This window comes from Pristis pectinata, chromosome 8, assembly GCF_009764475.1.
Source record: "Pristis pectinata isolate sPriPec2 chromosome 8, sPriPec2.1.pri, whole genome shotgun sequence".
NCBI lineage: Eukaryota > Metazoa > Chordata > Chondrichthyes > Rhinopristiformes > Pristidae > Pristis > Pristis pectinata.
Genome location: NC_067412.1, coordinates 35,064,571 through 35,085,898, shown reverse-complemented (window position 1 = coordinate 35,085,898; position 21,328 = coordinate 35,064,571). Strand labels below are relative to the sequence as shown.

Sequence of the window (21,328 nt, the reverse complement as noted above, 5' to 3'; positions counted from 1 at the left end):
CCTCCAGTGTTATTTGCTCAAGAAGATTCTTTATAAAACAATCCATAAACTTGGCAAAGTGCTATCTTCCTCTTTCCTTAAAGTAGGATACTTTCCTGAGTATGTTGCAATATTGTGGGGGTGGAGGCTGTTGCATAATTAGAAACATTTACGAGTTGGACCCATTAGAGGAAAACAAAGACATCTATTTTTCTTTTAATGGCAGAAGCCACGTCAGCTGGGTTCATCTACTGTCTTAAAATAATGGATTGAGAAAGTGATTAGGAAAAATAATTATACTTTTTCTTAAGCTGTAGCAGAGTTTGCAATAACTGCACTTAAACAAGTCTACTTACTATATGACAAAATTCAATGGGAGAAATATAAAAACATTAAGTTTACAATAAGACAGCTACCAGATTCAACAGGAGGTTTCGTACAGAACATTACAGGGCATGCAAGTCTGCTGAACACACAAATGGAGCAGAGTTTATTGTCTGGGATTTTAGAGAGCAATGGGGATGGTGGAAACAGCAGCATTTAAAAGGCAAGACAAAGTTTTTGTTTCCTTCTAGCTGCTGGAGAATGCTTCTGATAATTGGAGGGTGGGAGGATGGGCTACAATTGTCGGATCATTGAAAGGTGATGACAGACATCTCCTGTGTACAAATTGGAAGTTACTTTTGTACACTGCATTCAAATCAAGTAGAGACAGGCATTCGAAATTCATTTTTCATTTCCCACAACCCCTCTAGCTTCTTTATTACTTTGTATTTTCCATCTTCCACCAGAACAGTTGCCTTTTAATGTTCTACTGGTTGTTTGAAGTTGAGACAAGTTCTCAGGAGACCTATGCAAATATTTGTAAACCACAGCCAGAATGATAAATTAAATGCAACAACGCTACTGAAGCATACATCATGGATTTGAAAACACTTCTTACAATATGATCAGAAATCAAAATTAAAGGTGCAGAAAATATTTGCACTAATGACATACTATATGCAAAATTCATCAGGTGGCACCAACAATCAAATTTCTGGCTGCTAAACCAATAATCTCATTAGACACTGATCAATTCAAAAGGCAGAACATACTGAAAGACAACCAAGGTTGCTACAGCAGATTCAACCCCTGGCTTGATGAAACTACATGCCAGGAGGCACAGCATAATTTGCTTTTGAGGATGCACCAGAATTCTCTTAGCTCCAAGCTACTCATTAAAGTCCTCACTTAAGTCATCCATCCCAATCTGTGTATCTGCAAGTCACTTTTTTTATTTGGTAAAGCTCATGAGCAGCTTGGGATGTTTATGCTCGGCTAGAGTTGTTGTATAAATGGAAGCTATTGAATCCCAATGCTAGAACAGCAAAGGCTGAGGAATGATATAATTGCACTGCATAAATTTATACTGGGTTTTGACAGAAACTTTCCTTAGTTGAGTGGTTAATTGTCAGAGGGTATAAATTCAAAGCAAGTGGCAGTTGGATTTGAGGAGATATGGCACTGAAAGATGGTTTAGACTGGATCGCATTTTTGTCCAGTATGATTTCCAAATGGCTTCATCCCCATTGTAAGTTTACGAATCAAAGGTAATCCCTAGAACATTTATGGAAGGAACCTAGTAATGGTAAGCCCTTGAATGTCAAGGGTAGATAGTTGGGCAAACCAATTGGCTGGTAATGTGCACAACATGTTTTGTTTTTACCTATATCAGTCTGTACCTGAGCATTGGCTACATCTTGCTGTACAAAACCATGGGCTGCTTTGTTTCCTGTGGAATCCAAGTAGAACTGAACAGTACAATCAGCAGCAAGCATCCCCATTTGTGACTATAAGGGAATGGTTATTGGTGAAGCAGTTGAAGATAGCTTGATCTCTGACACGGCCCCAAGGAATTCTTGTAGCACATCTTGAGGCTAACCATTGATATTCAATAACCATCTTTCGTACACACTATACAACTCCAGTCAGTAAAGTCTTTTTTTTCTTTTAAGTCCTAGGGACTTTTAATGCCACAGTCAAGTACTTCCTCAGCGTCAAGTTTACACTGCTATTATCAGTTTGCTCTCAGGAGATACAACTTACCAACCCTTCAGCACTGGTTTAGGAGGAGCAGCCCCCACCATTTTCCAACATCGGTTCAGCGCATTTGACATCAGTAGCTGCACAGACTCTGAAAGCCATCTTTGGTTTGCAGCCCCTAATTTTTGCTGGCCAAACACCAAGATCACAACAGTCACTGTAGCGTACACCAAGGCAGAGAGTGGCTGTTCACTGGCTTTGATATCAGGTTATGTGCCTTATTCTGTAGGCACATTCTTCAGTACACTATGGAGTTAAGAGGGTTGACCACTGGCAGGTGTCTGCATCTTAAGCAGCCCAGTCAAACTAGCAACTCCAACATAAACTGAGAAAATAAGCATGCTTTATGTTCTGATGAAATATCAGCTCCATTTCTCTCTTCACAGATGCTGCCTGATCTGTTTGAGCAGCTCCAGCATTATTTCAACCCATCTTCGTTCCGCATATCTGGTAGGTACCAAATCCTGTTAAGAGTTTGCTTACCATTGTACACCCTCTCAGTAACATCAGGTATTAAAATTAACATTCAATCTCCATGAAAATCAAAATAAAATTTTAAAATGACTGATGCTAGAAATCTGAAGAGCACTAGAAACACTCAGCAGGTCAGGTAGTATCTGTGGGAAGAGAAACAGGGTTAACATTTTTGCTTGAAGACCCTTTGTCAGAACTGGCAAAGGGCATTCAAGCCAAGTACTCAGCAGCATCCAGTGTCAGAGCTGTACTCTTAAGTATTTCTACTTCTGCTCCATACAGTAATATCACCTGTGGCAGTTACAACAAATTGTTTACATAGACATTTAAGGGGAACACAGCAGTAGAATTTTATAATTTTGGAATTTACTTCAGGAAGTAAATATTAATTTTTCCATACAATATTACTCCAGCCTGCTACAAAATAAATTCCAAAGTCCTGGAGGAATTAGAGGAACCAGTGCTGCTTTGGTAATTATTTTCCCAGTTCTTGGCTCATTCAATAATTATGAGTGACAAATGTGGTTCCAGACTTCAAAAGGAGTAAAGAATTCAGCCACATAGTCATTTTATGGATTAGTTCATAAAATATAAAAATTAATATCAGTGAATGATGGCAATGCCACATGGGTTATTCCCAATCTCGCTGAAAGGCCACTTGCTCACACATTTAATCAAAGCCCAAAGCACAGCCACAATGCAAATCAGTTAATTCCATGGCCCACAATTAGCTTGACCCACTTCCTAATGATTCACTCTGCAGCCTACTGCCAAACACACACTACTTAGCAGACAACAGCAAGTGCTTCAAAGAACTCTTTCTTTGGCGATTTCACTACCAGGAGTGTTCCTTAGCATTTCCCCATTGTTAAAAAGCAAAGTAACACTCTAATACATTTGTACTGCATTAACTGAACACAATACAAATGCACTTTATTCCCTCCCATCCAGGAATATTTCTTAAACAGTACAACTTCATTGTTATCCATCTTATAGGCAACTGAGTAAGATATAGTATTAAAACCAGTGGTAGATTACATCTTGCCCCGAACATTTGTCTTCTTTGTTCATCACCCAATTGAAATGGCATGCAACTGGGAGCTCAGGATGACCATTGTGGACCGATTGCTCCCAGTTGCATGTCATTTCAATTCCCCGACTGACCAGCCATCCTCAGCCTTCTCGATTGCCAGGATGAGGCCTAACACAAACTGGAGGAACAACACCTCACATTCCTCCAGGGTAGTCTACAACCCAATGGCATGAATATTGAGTTTTCCAATTTTAGGTAACCCTCCCCTCCAGTAGGTTGTTTCCCCCCCCCCCCCACCACCCAATCCTCCCATTTTATTCCCCTTTCCTTCATACTCCCACAAGCCCCCCTTCATTCCCCTCTAGGTTCCGTCAACCCATTACACAGTTCACCCACAGTTTTATTTCAGATTTCCAGCATTTACAGTTTGATTTTCACTTGTATCTCATCATTTTAACTTTTCTATCCAATTGGACGATCACACATTTTTCACATTTGTCTCTACCACATCCTTGCCCATTCACCTAACCTATGCTCCCTTGAAGCCTTTCTGCATCAAAATGCACAGCCACAAACATTTGTGCTTCAAAGTTTTAGTTGCCCTAAAGTCCAAAACTTGAACACAGAGATAAGATCTTCTGCAAATGGAGGAGACTGCACCATTGTTTGTTTCATCTCTGCAATGTTTATTTTATAGAAAAAAAAGAGGGAGAAAATTTTAAGATGCAACTTAACTAGGAACCAATGCAAGTTAATCAGTAAAGGAAGGCAGGTTAATGGGACTTGGAAAAGATTAGGAATGATTAATGTAGGCCTATTATAAGCAGAGATGGGAGAAGTTATAATGGGGAACAGAGAAATGGCAAGAGAGGCAAGCTGACTAATTGGATCCAAAATTGGCTTGGTGATAGGAGGCAGAGCCCAATGATAGAAGAATGCTTTTCTGATTGGAAGCCTGTGACTAGTGGTGTACTGCAGAGATAAGTGCTGGTACCTTTGTTGTTTCTGATATTTATTAATAACTCAGGATGTTAATGTAGTGGTATGATTGGCAAGTTTGTGGATAACATGGAAAGTTGATGTTGTGGATAGCGAGGAAAGTTGTCTAAGGCTACAGATTGGATGGAAAGTTAGGCAGAGCACTGGCAGATCAAATTCAATTCTGACAACTGCAAAGTTATGTACTTTGGGAAATAGGACATATACAGTAAATGGTAGGGCAATAAGAAATGTTGGACAGAGGGATCTTTAGATTCGAGTCTATAGTTCCCTGAAGTTGGCAACTAATTCAATAGGCTGGTGAAGACAGGCACATGGTATGCTTGCCTTCATAGGCCATGGCATAGAATACAGGAGTTGGGATGTTATATTGCAACTTCACAAACACTGGTTAGACCACAGTAGTGTGTACAGTTCTGGTAGCCCCACTTAAGGAAGGATGTAATTGTGTGGGAGAGAGTGAGGAGATTCACCAGGTTGTTCCTTGGATTGGAGGATTTTAGTTATGGGAAGAGAATGGATAGGCTGGACTTGTTTTTGCTGGAGCGAAGGCAGCTGATGGGTGATAGAAGTACATAAAGTTATAAAAGGCAGAGATAGTCAAAATCATTTTCTCGTGGTAAGGGAATCAAAAATAAGAGGGTACAACTTTACAGTGTGAAGAAAGTTTTAAAATCCTTTCCTCTCAAATTCCCCTTATTTAAAAAAAAAGTGCTTGACATCAGGAATTCACTGCCAGAGGATGATTTCAAATGATGATTTCATTGTGGAATCAGATACAATCACTTAAAGGCAAGGCATAGAAGGACATGGACCTAATGCAAGCAGATGCAGTTAGTGTAGATAGGCAAAAAGGTTGGCATTAGCAGTGGGCTGAAGGGCACACTTCTGTACTATACAACTATGACTAAGGAAACAAATACTTTGGTTCCGTCTTCATCAAAAGGGACAAATATCCTTCTAGAAATGCCAGGAAACCAAGAGTATAATAAAGAGGAGTAATTAAAGAGGTGGTTTTAAAAAAGTGCTGGACTTTATTACTAACAGCAGATATATCCCCAGGGCCTGGTAATCTGAACCCAGAATACCACTACAGGTAGCCATGGAAACAAGAGGATGTGTTGATCATCATCTGCCAAGATACTACAGATTATGAAACAGTTCCAGCAGATTGGAGGGTAGCAAATGTAACCCCATTTTTCTTTTGAAAAGGGAAGGGAGCAAAACAACTACAGACCAGTTACCCTAACACAAGTAGGGAAAATACTAAACTCTATTATAAAAGATATAATAACAGCACAGTTAGAAAATATCAACAAGATTAAAGTCATCTATGAAAGGGAAAAGGCATTTGAAAAACCTGCCGATGTTTTCTGATGATATAACCGGTAGAATAGATATGAGATCAGTGGATATGGCACATTTGATTTTTCCAGAAGGCCTTTGACAAATTCCCTCGAGGTTAGGATGCAATATTTAGGCACATGGGTTCAGGCAGTAATGTACTGGCGTAGATTGTAAACTGGTTGATAGATTGGAAACAAATGAGTGAAGGGTGACAGGCAGTGACTAGAAGGGTACCCCAGGGATCCCTGCTTGAGCCCCAGATCTTCATAATATACATTAATGATTTGGACAAGGAAACCAAAATGTAATATATGTGTTTCCCAGTGACAAAAATGGATATGATTGTGAAATGACAGGAAGATGCAACGAGGCTTCATGGCTGTATGGACAAGTCAAGCAAGTGGACAGATACATAGCAGATGTGATACAACAACATGAATTAAAGTTATCCATTTCAGTAGGAAAACACAATGGCAGACTATCATTTAAAAGGCAAAAGTCTGGGAAATCTGGGTGCTCTAGTACATCAGCTCCTGAAAGCCAACATATAGATGCAGCAAGCAATTAAGGCAGTTAATGTTCGCCTGCACCACACGACGATGTATATAGGACTTGCTACAATTATAATGGACTTTGGCGAGGCCACACACAGTGACCTGATGTATTATTTTGTAGCGGCTAGCTACACTACTATAAAATAAAGACACGGAGTCAGTTGCTTGGAGTCAGAAGTAGATTGCTCGACAGGGGCGTGGTGCGCCTTTTATTCTCGAACTCTTCCCACGCTGACGTCACGCACGGGTCACCTGACCTTGCCACGCACAGGCTTTCCTAGCCCAACGGAGAAGAAGGAGGGCCCCGTGCCATCTTGGGTCAGGGCCTCCGAAGACGCTCGCGATCTCAGAAGTGAATTTGATATCGGTAAGGTGAGTCGCCACATAACCCTCCCCAGCACCGGCGATACCATCGCGAAAGCCAGAATTAAATAAACTATGACTTGGGTGGCCTGCCCCTGCGTCGTGCTCGCTGGACCACTACCGGTTGGTCCAGATCTAAATGAGCCAGCTTCAGCCGGTCAATTGTAAAAACCTCCTTGCGCCCCCCCCCCCAATGTCCAGCACAAACGTAGACCCATTGTTCTTGATGACCCGGAATGGCCCTATGTACGGCCGCTACAGCGGTGTTTGTTGCGCACCCCTCCTGACAAAGACAAACCTACAGTCTCGGAGGGACGTCGGCATACGGGTCGGGGCCTGTCCGTGTCGCGAGGTGGGTATCGGGGCCAGGTTGCCTAGCTGCTCATGCAGCCGGTCGAGCGTCGCAGCAGGTTCTTCCTCTGGTCCCCGAGGGGCTGGTAGGAACTCGCCCGGGACAACCAAGGGCGTTCCATAGACCATCTCCGCGGACAAGGCATACAGGTCCTCTTTTGGCGCGGTATGTATCCCCAGCAGGACCTAGGGGAGTTCATCCACCCAGTTGGGCCCCTTAAGGTGGGCCATGAGTGCCGACTTGAGGTGTCGATGGAACCTTTCCACCAGCCCATTGGATTGCGGATGATAGGCGGTGGTGAGGTGGATCTGGGAACCCCACAAGTTGGCGACGGCAGACCACAGGCCGGAGGTGAATTGAGCTCCCCTGTCAGAGGTAATGTGGGCCAGGACACCGAAACGGGCCACCCAAGTTGACAAAAGGGCCCGTGCACAGGACTGGGTGGAGGTGTCTGTGAGGGGGATGGCTTCGGGCCAGGAGGTAAAGCGGTTGACAATCGTGAGGAGGTACCGCGCTCCTCGGGAGAGTGGGAGGGGACCGACAAGGTCAACATGAATATGGTCGAACCTCCGGCGGATAGGTTGAAAGTCCTGCAGAGGGGCCTTGACATGCTGCTGTACTTGAGGTTTGGCTGTGTGTGCAGGACCGGGCTTATTCGGAAACCTGTTTACGCAGACCACGCCAGATGAACTTGTCAGATATCATCCAGACAGTAGTCCGGATGGAATCAAACACCCATCGACACCAGGCAGCTGGAACAATGGGGCGGGGTTTACCAGTGGAGATATTGTAGAGCAGGGTGTGCTCACCGAGGCCTACCAGTAGGTCTTGCAGTTGCAGGCCCGAGACTGCAGTGCGATAGCTGGGAATCTCCATGTCCGTTTGTTGTGCCTCCGCCAAAGTGCTGAAATCCATCCCCGGGACAAAACTTGGATGGTGGGCTGTGAAAGTGCATCCGCGACCACATTCTTTTTCCCAGACAAATGGCGGACATTAGTGGTGTGCTCTGACATGTACGACAAGTGCCGCTGCTGCCGTGCTGACCAGGGATCCGAGACCTCGTTGAAAGTGAAGGTCAACAGCTTGTGGTTAGTGAAAGCTGTAAACGGCCTGCCCTCCAAGAGGTATCGGAAGTGTCTGATGGCCAGGTTCAACGCCAACAGCTCGTGGTCGAAAGCGCTATATTTGAGCTCTGGTGGTCAAAGGTGTCTGCTGAAGAATGCCAGCGGTTGCCAACGCCCTTCGATGAGCTGCTCTAGAACGCCTTCGACCGTGAGGGCAGTCGGGACGTCCGTACGAGGATGCACCAACATGACTGCATCCGCTAAGGCCTGCTTGGTTTTGACGAACACGGTGTCAGCCTCCTCTGACCAAACAATGTCCTTGCTTCCGCCCAACAGGAGAGCAAACAACGGTCACATGATGTGGGCTGTGGATAGTATGAACTGGTGATAAAAGTTTACCATACCAAGAAATTCCTGCAGGCCCTCGATGGAGGTGGGTCTGGCAAAGTGGTGGATGGTGTTGACCTTTGCAAGCAGGGGCAAGGCGCCGTGTTTGTCGATCCGATGGCCCAGGAAATCGATTGTCTCGAGCCCGAACTGGCATTTGGCTGGGTTGATGGTCAGGCCGAAATCCCTCAGACGAGAACAGAGTTGGCGGAGGTGCATGAGATGTTCCTGGTGGCTGCTGCTGGTGGCGACAATCAAGATGTCATCGAAGTATAAGACGACGAAGTCAAGGTCGCGCCCGACCACATCCATCAGTCGTTGGAAGGACTGAGCAACGTTCTTGAGGCCAAAGGGCATCCAGACAAATTCAAAGAGGCCGAAAGGTGTGATCAGCGCTGTCTTTGGAATGTTGTCCAGATGCACCGGGATCTGGTGATAGCTGTGGATGAGGTTGACCTTGGAAAAAATGGACTGCCCGTGCAGGTTGGCAGCAAAGTCCTGAATATGCGGCACGGGGTACCGGTTCAGGGTAGTTATGTCGTTCAGGCGTTGGTAATCGCCACAGGGTCGCCAGCCTCCAGCTACCTTGGGGAACCATGTGTATCGGAGAGGCCCATGGGCTGTCCAACCTGCGGATGAGCCCCAACTCCTCCATCTTCTTAAATTCCTCCTTCGCGAGGCGGAGCTTGTCCAGGGATAGCTGTTGGGCGCGGGTGTTGAGGGGTGGGCCCTGGGTGGGGATGTGATGCTGAACGCCGTGCTTGGACAAGGTGGAGGAGAACTGGGGCGTTAGTACAGACGGGAACTCTGCCAGGACCCTGGCGAACTCGTTCGTCGACATGGTGATGGAGTCGAGGTGTGGGGCCGGTAGGTTGGCCTCACCCAACGAGAACGTTTGGAAGGTCCTGGCATGTACCAAACACTTACCTCGCAGGTCAACCAGCAGACTGTTGGTGCAAAGGAAGTCTGCCCCGAGGAGTGGTTGCGCGATGGTGGCCAGGGTGAATTTCCAGGTAAAGTTGCTGCTGCCGAACTGGAGTTGCACCAAACGGGTGCCGAAGGTCCAGATGGCGCTGCCGTTAGCGGCTCTGAGGGCAGGTCCAGGTATGCAGTTGCAAGTCTCATGGCTGTTGGGAGGCATGACGCTGACCTCAGCTCCAGTATCTACCAGGAAACGACAGCTGGAATGCCTGTCCCACACATGCAAGAGGCTATCTGGGTGGCCAGCCGCCATAGCCATCAGCGGCGGCTGGCCCTGGCGTTTCCCGGAAACCTGCATAGTGGCCGGCACCTGCGGGCGTCTGCGCCCCACCACTGGTGGTAGGAACACCATTGGTCGGTCAGTGTCTCAGACCTGGTGGCGGGTGGAGTGTGGTCGATTGCTGGGTCTGGCCTGCTGGGCACGTGGCGTGGCAACGCACTCGACAGACGCCCTGCTCTCCTTCTTCGCCCGCCAAAGGACATCAGCAGAGGCGGCCACCTTCCAGGGGTTGCTGAAGTTGGCATCTGACAGGAGCAGGTGGATGTTGTCTGTTAACTGCTCCAGGAAGGCCTGCTCAAACATCAGGTAGGGTTTGTGGCCGTCTGCCAGGGCCAACATCTCGTTCATGAGCGCAGAGGGGGGGTCTATCACCCAACCCATCAAGGTGGAGGAGGTGGGAGGCCCGTTCGCGTCGGGAAAGGGCAAAAGTCTCAAGGAGGGTCTTGAACTTATCGTACTTCTCCTCCTCCGGGGGTGCCTGGATGAAGTCCTCGACCTGGACTGCGGTGTCTTGGTCGAGGGCGCTCACCACGTAGTAGTACTTGGTGTTGTGCCTGGTGATCTGACAAATCTGGAACTGGGCCTCAGCCTGGTTGAACCAGACATGTGGCCAGAGTGTCCAAAAGGTGGGCAGTTTAAGGGCTACTGCTTGTACCTCTTGCTGTGCAGACATCGTGGGTCCAAAAACGTTTGGGCCCGTCGGGGTCACCAATGTAGCGGCTAGCTACACTACTATAAAATAAGGACACAGAGTCGGTTGCTTGGAGTAGAAGTCGATTGCTCGGAGTAGAAGTCGATTGCTCGACAGGGGCGCGGTGTGCCTTTTATTCTCGAACTCTTCCCGCACTTCAGTTCCTGCGCTGACTTCACGCGCGGGTCACCTGACCTTCCTGGGCAGGGGCTTTCCTAGCCCAACGATGGAGAAGGAGGGCCCCGCGCCATCTTGGGTCGGGGCCTCCGATGACGCTCGTGATCTCGGGAGGCAGTTCAACACCGGTAAGGTGAGTCGCCACAGTTTGCTGTTTCAGTCTCCTCACCCAAAAGATACCATTGGTAGAGAAAATGTAACAATATTTACCAGACTAATTTTTAGAACAGCACAAGAAATTGGGTCAACTACACTCGTATCCACTCAAGTTTAAAAGAATGAGAGGAAATATATTGAAACTTAAAATACCGACGGCTAGTCAGATTGGATTGGGGGAGGGGGGGGGAAGAAAGAGAGAAAAGGGGCAAAAGAAATGGGAGTGGAGGATATTTTCCCTGGTATTGAGGGAGATCTAAAATGAGGGGCCACTTATCAGTATACAGGCAAGACAGATAGAACTGGAGATGAGAAATTTCTTTACAGTGAGCAGTCAACGTGTGGAATTCTTTGCCACAGGAGGGCAAGTGGTTGAAGATGTTGATCAAGGAAATAAGTATTTCTCTAGTCACAAAAGGTGTTGGTAGCTGGAGCATAGCATTCTGATAGAGAATTAGCCAAGGTCATTGAATTCTAGACAAATAGCTTAGTCCTAGTGCTATTTTCTATGGCAATGGACAAGGTTCTCAATGCTGATCAGCAGAACAATGGAACAGTCAAGTCTAAAGTCACCCAAAGCATGTATGAAGGGTGCAGCAGCAGATGACCTGAGGAAAGGGTGGAATCAGTCAGGGATGAAAGTAGCATCATCAGAAGGTGCTCAAAAGCTCAATTCAGGAGCAAATACAACATCAATATTGAATAACCTGGCACTGTGTTAGACCTCTTCCAGAGACACAGGAGTTAGGAGGTTAAGGTTTATTGCAAGGAATGAAGAGAACACTTGACAAGAAATGGGAGTGAAGTAACATCCAGCAGGACTTCAAAATAACAGTACTGGAGTGGGAAGAGATGAGAAAAGTAGGAAGAAGGGAAGAAATGGAAAGCAGATTCATTGCCTGTCCTTGGTCAGAAGAGTTAACTCACAAAAAAATTACAACCAAAATCAGGGTGTGACATCGTTCAATACAACCAATCATGAAAGCTGGGGTCAAAGGACACAAATAGGTGCAAGAAACTAAATATTACAATAAATGTTCGCAAACCAACATTGCTGCATTCAGAAACAGACAGGACAAGCATCAGACTAAAGAGAAAGATTGTGGACTGCTCTGAAGGGTCAGTAAGCACATCTTTTATCCAGCAAGGCAAAGCTTATGTGCTGCTGTGCAGTTCCAGTCATGCTCTCATGCAGATCTCAACAATACACAGACACAAGGTTTCTACTAACAAAGGGACCCTTTGGACTGCTCTATTGAGCATTCATGATATAAAAGCCAAACCATTTTCCCCACCCCGACACATCCTCTGTTAAAGACTCTTTGCTCAGAGAGAGAACTAAAACCAAAGCAATGCTGGGTCAGCTGTAAAATATTGCTTATTCAGAGTAAGTCACCAGGAAGGATTGTGCTCAGGGTAATAAAGTTAATTTTAGGATAAATTCCTCTGCATTATATCTACGCAACTGCAGTCAAAATTGCCCCTCCCCACTCCCCCATTCACCCTCTTACCACTGTTATTTAAGTTCTGAAGAGTCTCAAGCTAGATTGCTCATTCAATCTCTATTTCACAGAGGAGCAGAAGAAAATAAAATCATTATGCCTCAAGCTTTGAACTTGCATTTAGAGGTTTGGACCAGTGATCCAGAGGAACTAATCCGAATCCCAAAAAGATGACAAATTGCTATTCTGACATTTATGTAAATCATCAATAGCAGCATCAAACAATATAGTAAAGGGATTGTCAAGTATCTCAAATAAGTCAGACTGTAGGTGCCCGGACCTGCAGAACTCGAACCGCCATCGGCAGTTGCGGGCGCATGTACGGTAGCACGACGTAGACTAACCGTGGGGCAGGCCCTCCAGCAGGGACCTCACGTCACTTCCTCCAGAGAAGCTCTCGAGTCCTTCTACGAGCGCACGCATTTTGTTTTCAGTCAGTAAAGTGTGCTCCAGTCCAGCCTCCACATCTCTGCGTTTTCTTTTCTGCCACACGCTGCGTTCGGCTACATTTGGTAACCCTAACACTCCCAGACGACATCTGGAACCCGCAACATGAATCCCAACGACTTGCACAACGCAGTCTCGCTCAACCTACCGAATTTCTGGGCCGCTCAGCCCCACATTTGGTTCCAGCAGGCTGACGCCCAGTTCAGTATCCGAGGCATTACAGCCGACGCCACGCGGTACTACTACGTGGTCAGCACGCTCGACCAGGACATGGCAGTCCGGATCATTGACTTCCTGCACCACCCACCCATGGAGGACAGGTACACTAAGATCAAGGAACTCCTCCTCCACACTTTCGGACTCTCCCGCTACAAATGAGCCATGCGGCTTCTGCACATGGACGGCCTGGGCCACCACAAGCCATCCGAGCTGATGGACGACATGCTGGCGCTCATGGATGGCCATAAGCCCTGCCTCCTATTTGAGGGGCTGTTCCTCGAGCAATGCCAGAGGACATTCGCCTCCTCCTTGCAGGTGAAGATTTCAGCGACCCGCGCAGCCTCGGCGGACATTTTGTGGCAGGGTAAGCAGCGGGGAGCGGCTTCCATCTGCCTAACCATGACTGTGCAGCCTAAGGCCAAGACCCCACAACCGAAACCGCCAAGACCCACGGGGGACAGAGATGAGGGTTCAGACCAATGGTGCTTTTACCATCAGAGGTGGGGGCCAAACATGCGCCGCTGCTGTCCACCATGTGCCTTTCCGGGAAACGCCGGGGCCAGCCGTCACTAGTGGCTTCGACAGCTGGCCATCACAACAGCCTCCTGTTCCTCTGGGACTGACACTCCCGGCATCCATCAAATTGGTATCAGACAAATTCGTTTGGCACAGTCTGCACAAGCAGGTCGGACACTGGGCCAGGACCTGCGTACACTGCCAGACTGCCAAGGTCCAGTGGCATGTGAAGGCTCCCCTCCAGCAGTTCCAACTGACGCTTGGCAGGTTTCAGCACATCCACGTGGACACCATTGGCCCCCTGCCCATCTCCTGGGGCGCCAGGTATATCTTCACCATGGTCGACAGGTTCACCAGATGGCCGGAGGCCGTGCCACTAGCGGACACGTCCACTGAGTCCCGCGCCAGGACGCTCATCGCAAACTGGATCGCCTGGTTCGGACTCCCAGCGGACATCACCTCTGACAGAGGGGCACAGTTCACGTCAGGGTTGTGGACAACACTGGCGCAGCCCCTGGGCACCCAGTTACACCACACCACGGAGTACCACCCACAGGCCAACGGCTTGGTCGAGCGGTTCCACAGGCACCTCAAGTCAGCCCTGATGGTGCGCCTCAGAGGGCCCGACTGGACAGATGAGCTTCCCTGGGTTCTACTGGGCATCCACACGGCCCCCAAGGAGGACCTGAGCACCTCCTCGGCGGAGTTGGTTTACAGCACCCTCCTGACGGTCCCGTGCGAGTTTGTGCCAGAGGCCCAAGGTCCAGCAGGGACGCCGGCGGAAGTGCTGACGAAGCTGCAGGACAAGGTGGGGAGCCTGGCACTAGTTCCGACCTCCAGACATGGCACTAACACCATCCTTTGTCCCTAGGGATCTCCGGGACTGTGAGTACGTTTTCATTCGCAGGGGCATGCACAAGTCACCTCTGCAGAGGCTGTATGAAGGACCCTTCAAGGTGATCTGGCACAACGGATCTATGTGTGTCGTGGAGGTGGGTGGCCGCAAGGAGACCTTCACAGTGGACCACCTCAAACCAGCGCATTTGGACATCGGGCAGCCCGTGAAGGTGCCCTCCCCGCGCCGGTGGGCAGGCCGCCCAAGAGGGACAGACAGACTGGGGGTCCCATGCCCCCCATGGGCAATTCTGCCTGGGGGAGGGGGGGGGGTGTAGCGGCCCAGATCTGCAAAACTCGAACCACCATCAGTGGCCGCGGGTGCATGCACGGGAGCGTGACGTAGACTAACCGCGGGGCAGGCCTTCCAGCAGGGACCTCACGTCACTTCCGCCAGAGAGGCTATCGGGTCCTTTTGCAAGCACGCGCATTTTATTTTCAGTCAGTAAAGTGTGCTCCAGTCCAGCCTCCACGTTTCTGAGTTTTCTTTTCTGCCACACGCCATGTTCGGCTACAAAACATTTATTTCGTAATTGAGGAACCTTCTTTCATCCATACTCCCTTATAATCAATGATCAATGTCATATTTACTAATTTGGTAAGTAGCATGAAGATCTGTTGCTACCCAAATTCAGGCTGTAAATAGTATCTATACTACAGCCAGAATGGAAGTAATTGAGTAACATCTTTGTCAATCATGCTTGATAGCCACTGCAGCAAATGAGAAAGATTGATTTTATGCTATTATTTACATACGACGAGCCACCACTCATTTAGGAAATACAATCCAGAGAGATTTCCCTTTCCTCTGCTCTTCAAACAAACCATTTTCCAAGATCACAAGACAAAGGAGCAGAAGTAGGCCATTCAGTCTATCGAGTCTGCTCCGCTACCTCACCATGAGCTGAACTATGCCCATCTAGCCCCAATTTCCGGCCTTTTCCCCATATCCCTTGATACCTTGACTAATTAGATACCTATCAATCTCCTCCTTAAACACCCCCAATGATTGGGCCTCCACAGCTGTATGTGGCAACAAATTCCACACATCCACAACCCTCTGGCTAAAGAAGTTTCTTCTCATTTCTGTTCTAAATGGGTACCCCCTAATTCTAAGACTGTGCTCTCTAGTCCTGGACTCACCCACCAAGGGAAACAGCTTAGCTTCATCTATTCTGCCCAGTCCTTTCAACATTCGAAATGTTTCTATAAGGTCCCCTCTCATTCTTCTGTACTCCAGTGAGTACAGTCCAAGAGCTGACAAACACTCATCGTATGTTAGCCCTTTCATTCTGGGAATCTCTCTTCTTTCCTTTCTTTTTCAATCTTTTTATTAGTTTCCAAATTCATACAGATTAATATACAAAATCAATGATTGTACATGTAATACAAAGATCAAGAGAACAATCATGGCATAGATAATCATAATAATAAAATATAAAAAAACTTTAGATCTCACGATCTCTTAGTAGATGAATATGATATAAAAAAGGAAAGAAAAAGATTTAGTGTACAAAAGAAAAAGTATCTCCAAATCAAAAAAAACATTGTAAATAATATAACAAACCAAACCAAAGAAAATTTCAAAACAAACAAAAAGAAAAAAAACTGGACTGAAATTTCTCAATAGAAACAGAGCAATATTATGTCGTCAACTCCATTCCTCTAAATTAAAAAGTTATTGAAAAGGGATCTATATCATATGAAAGTATTGAATAAATGTACTCCAAATATCTTCAAATTTAAGCGAAGGATCAACAGTACCACTCCTAATTTTTTTCCAATTTAAAACATGATATAATTTGAGACAACCATTGAAATAGTAGTAGGGGGTATTGGATCCTTACATTTATGCAAAATGGATCGTTTGGCCATTAATGTGACAAAGACAAGCGGAAGCAGATAAATGGCCAGACTTGATCCTTGGTTATCCAAAAATTGCAGTGATAGGGTGAGGTTGCAAATCAATATTCAATACAGTTGAGATAATGCTAAAAATGTCTTTCCAATAATTTTCCAAAAAGAGGACAGAACCAAAACATACGTGTCAGAGAAGCCACATTTGATATACATCTGTCACATATAGGATTTATATGGTGATAAAAACAGGCTAGCTTATCTCTTGACATATGGGTCCTGTGATCTACCTTAAACTGTATCAAAGGGTGTCTGGCACACATTGAAGATGTATTAACTAAACGAAGAATTTTCTTCCATGTCTCTGTGGTAAAGGTGTCTGGAGTTCACTTTCCCATTCATTCTTAATTTTGTCCAGTGATTCTGGACGTATTTTCATAATTAAATCATAGATTATTGCTATCAAGCCCTTCTGATAAGGATTAAGACCTAAAATTTTTTCCATAATTTCAGTTTTATATGGTGTCGGAAAAGAGGGTATAAATAGCTTTTAAAAAATTTCTAATCTGAATCATCCTCATAAATCTTCTCTGAACCCTCTTCAACATCAGTACATCCTTCCTAAGATAAGGGGCCCAAAATTGCACACAGTATTCCAAATGAGGTCTCACTAAGTGCCCCACAGAGCCTCATCAACACACCCTTACTTTTATAAGTTATACCTCTCAAAATCAATGCCAACATAGCATTCGCTTTTCTTACTGCCGATCCAACCTGGTGGTTAGCCTTTAGGGTATCCTGCACAAGGACCCCCAAGTCCCTTTGCACTTCTGTACTTTGAATTTTCTCCCCATCTAAATAATAATCCACCCACTTATTTCTTCTTCCAAAGTGTACAACCGCACATTTCTCAACATTCAATCTCATCTGCCATTTCTTTGCCCATGCTCCTCAGCTATCTAAGTCTCTCTGCAACCTTTCTGTTTCTTCAATACTCTGTACTCCTCCCCCTATCTTGGTGTTGTCTGCAAACTTAGCCACTAGACTACTTAGACCATAATCCAAATCATCAATATACAGTAAAAAGAAGCGGCCCCAACGACCCCTGAGGAACACCACTGGTAACCAGCAGCCAACCAGAACAGTATCCCTTTATTCCCACCCTTTGCTTTCTGCCTATCAGCCAATGCTCCACCCATTCTAATATCCTTCCTGTATTTCCACGAGCTCATCTTATTTAGCAGCCTCTTGTGTGGCACCTTGTCGAAGACCTTTTGAAAATCCAAATACACAGCATCCACAGCTTCTCCCTTATCCACCGCACTTGAGATTTCCTCAAAAAACTAAGTGAATTACTCTGCTGTACCAAAAAAAGTTCTAGTTGCTATGAGCTATACATCCCACCTTCAACTCCTTGACAACACTCCTGATCAATAAACACTGATCCAATATATCCCAGTCTGCAGTGAAGATCATTTTATTGTATGCATTATGATTTGTGAAGTTTGTTTCACTTTTGTACTTCAGGTCCTGCTGATATTGGCACAAAGTGACAAGCTTAACATGAAACAACTGCTTAGTACATTTTCCATTCCATATTTTGAAAATTGCAGAACGCAAAATATATAGTAGAACTTACAAAAGGATTTCAGGAATTGGAAGTTGTGAGAAATGCCAACAAGACTACTTGAACATTATAATTAAATGTTGTCTCTTCTACTTGGACTTTACAGTGCTCGTCTTTTTAAAACTTTGAACCAGTGTCACACTGGTTGGGGCATTTACCCAAATAGATCATCTTGATGCAGCTTTTTCAAGGCAATTATTCTTTCCTCCAATCAGTTCATTGCAGATAAAATAAGTCAATTTTTTTTTAAGCTTGATTAATTCATAATTGCTAAAGCTGAAATAATTAAATTGTTCTAAACACTTACAGTAATTTCAACTTGCACAGGATGTTGTGATTTAACTGCACCATTAATAATGCTCTTGCAAGAACAGAGGTCAGTGACCACATCAGTTACAATGCTCTGGAGCAGGCACTGCACAAGCAGTCTCAGCCACCAGAACCCACAAGAGACAACAATCCACCAATATCGTCCATGCACAAACACCAATACAGATAACTTAAAAAAAAGCAGCACTCTCCCAGGGAAAGTTGTCACTTGCCCCTCACCTATTCCCAACTTCTCCTATTAAACCAGGCTGGGTCTGTCTATATAATATTTGGGTTAATTACTACAGCAAACTCAAATGTTGTTAAACACAGCTAGAGGCATTCTTACCTCCCTGCACCCTAGTCACACTTGCTAGCAGTCACAATCAAAGGAAGTTTATAAATTTTTTCCACTGCAGCAAAGTGCAGTGGAAACAGGGATTTAATCCAGGTTCTAATTTAACCAAATTCATTCCTCCTACTCCCTTTTCTAGAAGGGATTCCGCAGGAGAGAAAACACTCAAGATGCATCCAAAAGAGTCTCAATAAACACAAAACAGGGGAAAAAAAAGTAAAAAAAAATCAACATTCTTAGACATCAAAGTACAAGAATGATATTACAGGAGAGACTGGCAAAGGTTTTTCTGCCCCAAAAGTTTATGCATAACCAGCAGGAATTCCTGATTTTACCAAGTTTACTGGAATCATGTTACATAGCAATTATTGCTCCATACCGCTGCAATAGCCAATGATAAGTGCCAAACATCAAATTTTAACACCATTCCATCTAGAAATTCTAACTTGATTATCAGAGGTGAACACATTGAGAAAGCACTACAATCAACTACAACTGAAATAAAGTGAAATGGCAACAATATCCAAAATTCTCAAATCTGCCACTCATCTTCCACAATAAAGAGTATGTTGTCATGGTAATCAAATCAGATGCCATGTATGTATCCCATCTAAAGCTTCTGCAATTCCAAACTACCCACACATATTTGCTGCTTAATGAGTTTCAAAAAGGGCAGCATAAAATGCTTACCTTCACGTGCATCAACAACACCACAGTCCAAGGATTTGTTTTTATAAAAAGGATACATTTTCAAAGCTCCTGATTTGGTTGCAATAGCCATTAGCCGGAGTTTCGGATCGTGTGCCAAAGAGCTAGGCTGATTTGGAAATCCATGTTCGACTGTCTAGAAGGATGGATATAGATGCATTTATGATTTATTCAGTGTAAAGATTTCATTACAACAACTGGCATTCATATAGCACTTTAAAAATACTAAACATCATTTGGCTCTTTGTCACACAAAACTGGACACTGAGCCACAGGAATCAGATTAGGTGACTAAAAGCTTGGTCAAAGAGGGCATATTTTAAGGAATTCCAGAGTTTAGACCCATGCAAGCAGGAAAAAAAGGGATGTAGAGATGCAGAAATCCTGCTCTAGAACCCAAGGAGAACAAGTAGAAAAAAAATTCAACATGTTAGTAATAGCAATAATTTTAGCCCAATGTTCTTCTCAGCTGCAGAGTGACAAAATTTGAAATAAAGTAAAAGGGCTTTTGTTAGCTTTCTTTGCAAGTAGCCACGATGCACCACACAATCAAGTGCACGTCATTGCTGCTGTGAAGTACTCATATGGTCAAGTTGTGATGAATCACATTCATGTATGTGTTTTCTTTATCTAAAGACTACAAAAACTCCAGGGGAAGGGCAAAACAAAATCAAGTAAATTTTCCAAACATTCAGGTTCTTAAACACCATCTGATACAAGCCAATCATTTCCCTTATTACCAAAGATTTTATTAAATGCAAGTGGTATTCAGAGCCAACACTTTGGCTTTAGAATAATAAAGGCTGCCCAAGCTCACATGACAAGTGACTTTGGCTTTAGAATAATAGAGCCCAAGCTCACATGATGAGTGGCTTATTACCTAAGGTACATAGTAAAATGTGTCTAACAGATCAACCCCCAACACCAAATTTCATCCCCTTTCCTCCTCACATCCTCCACGTCTCCACACCTCCCCACCCTCATTCTCTCAAGACCCATACAACATCATCCCCTCTCCTTATCTTGGCACTCAAGGTTACAACGCTGTACCTTTCTCCAAATCCTCCACCACTCTAACCTCCCTACCTTTCTTCTATTGACCGCCAGATAACCTCTCACCCTCCCCAACTCAACCCCCTCTCCCCTACACTCTTCTTATCCCCCACCACCCTCCCAGCCTCCACCTCTCCCCATCTTTATTGAAGTGAACAGATCCAATTCGAGTTTCTCCCACGTCAGGTCATTCCTCCACCTCCCCTTTCACCATCCCTCATAGCACCCTCTCTCCACCTCCCCCCACTGCACCCTCCCCCTCCCATCTTCACCTTATTGAAGGCGAACAGTTCCAATTCGAGTTACCCCACCTCCCGTCCCACCCTCCGTCGCCCTACCCCCCCCCCCGCCCCCCTTCACCTCCCATCTTCCTTCACCTTATTGAAGGCGAACAGCTCCAATTTGAGTTTCTCCCGCTGCGGGTCGTTACCCGGCCGGCGGAATCGAAATTTCATCATGGTCTCGGCTCAGACTCCCGGCGGGCCCGGTACAGGTGCGTGTTATCAGCAGGAAGCGAGTGGAGCTGCGGCTGGATCAAGGGAAAGCGAGCCGGGAAGACTGAACTCACACCGAGGGACCAAGGGCTCCGCGGCCGCTTCTTTTGTGGCGGCTCTGCACGGTTAACCCCGCCTTCGCGGGGGAGCGCAGTTATTGGAGCTTCCCCTTTGATTGGCATCAGGATCTGTCCAGCGAGACCAATCGGTGGTCGCGGTCTCCTCCCGTGCGATGGTGTATGTCCCAATCGCGCGGCGCCGCCCTGTCGCGCACTACATCCTGGGAAATGTAGTTCGCTTGGAGTTTGCAGACAGGCCGGCCCCGCCGGGGGGGTGATGGCGCCGCTGTTGTCTCAGGACCGTCTGTGACTCCTGCTCACCTTATCAGCAGAGTCCTCCTTTGTTTTCCCCTCAGTTCATCAATG

The 21,328-nt window shown here is 45.8% G+C and overlaps 1 protein-coding gene across 4 annotated transcripts in view; it reads right to left on the bottom strand.

Moving 5' to 3' along the window:
* The window catches only part of llgl1 (LLGL scribble cell polarity complex component 1), a 93,399-nt gene extending 72,282 nt beyond the window's left edge, over nt 1–21,117 (bottom strand). For 2 of the 4 annotated variants that reach the window (XM_052021185.1, XM_052021187.1), the window contains exons 1-2: nt 20,787–21,009; nt 19,395–19,492 (exon numbers count right to left, since the gene is read on the bottom strand). In XM_052021185.1, the coding sequence (XP_051877145.1) occupies nt 19,395–19,492; nt 20,787–20,867 (179 nt within the window). In that variant the 5' untranslated portion in view covers nt 20,868–21,009. Of the gene's footprint in view, nt 1–19,394; nt 19,493–20,681; nt 20,696–20,786 lie in introns of those variants that run through there. The other 2 variants (XM_052021184.1, XM_052021188.1) reach the window with 2 other exon arrangements.
* Between the last annotated feature and the right edge of the window lie 211 nt (nt 21,118–21,328).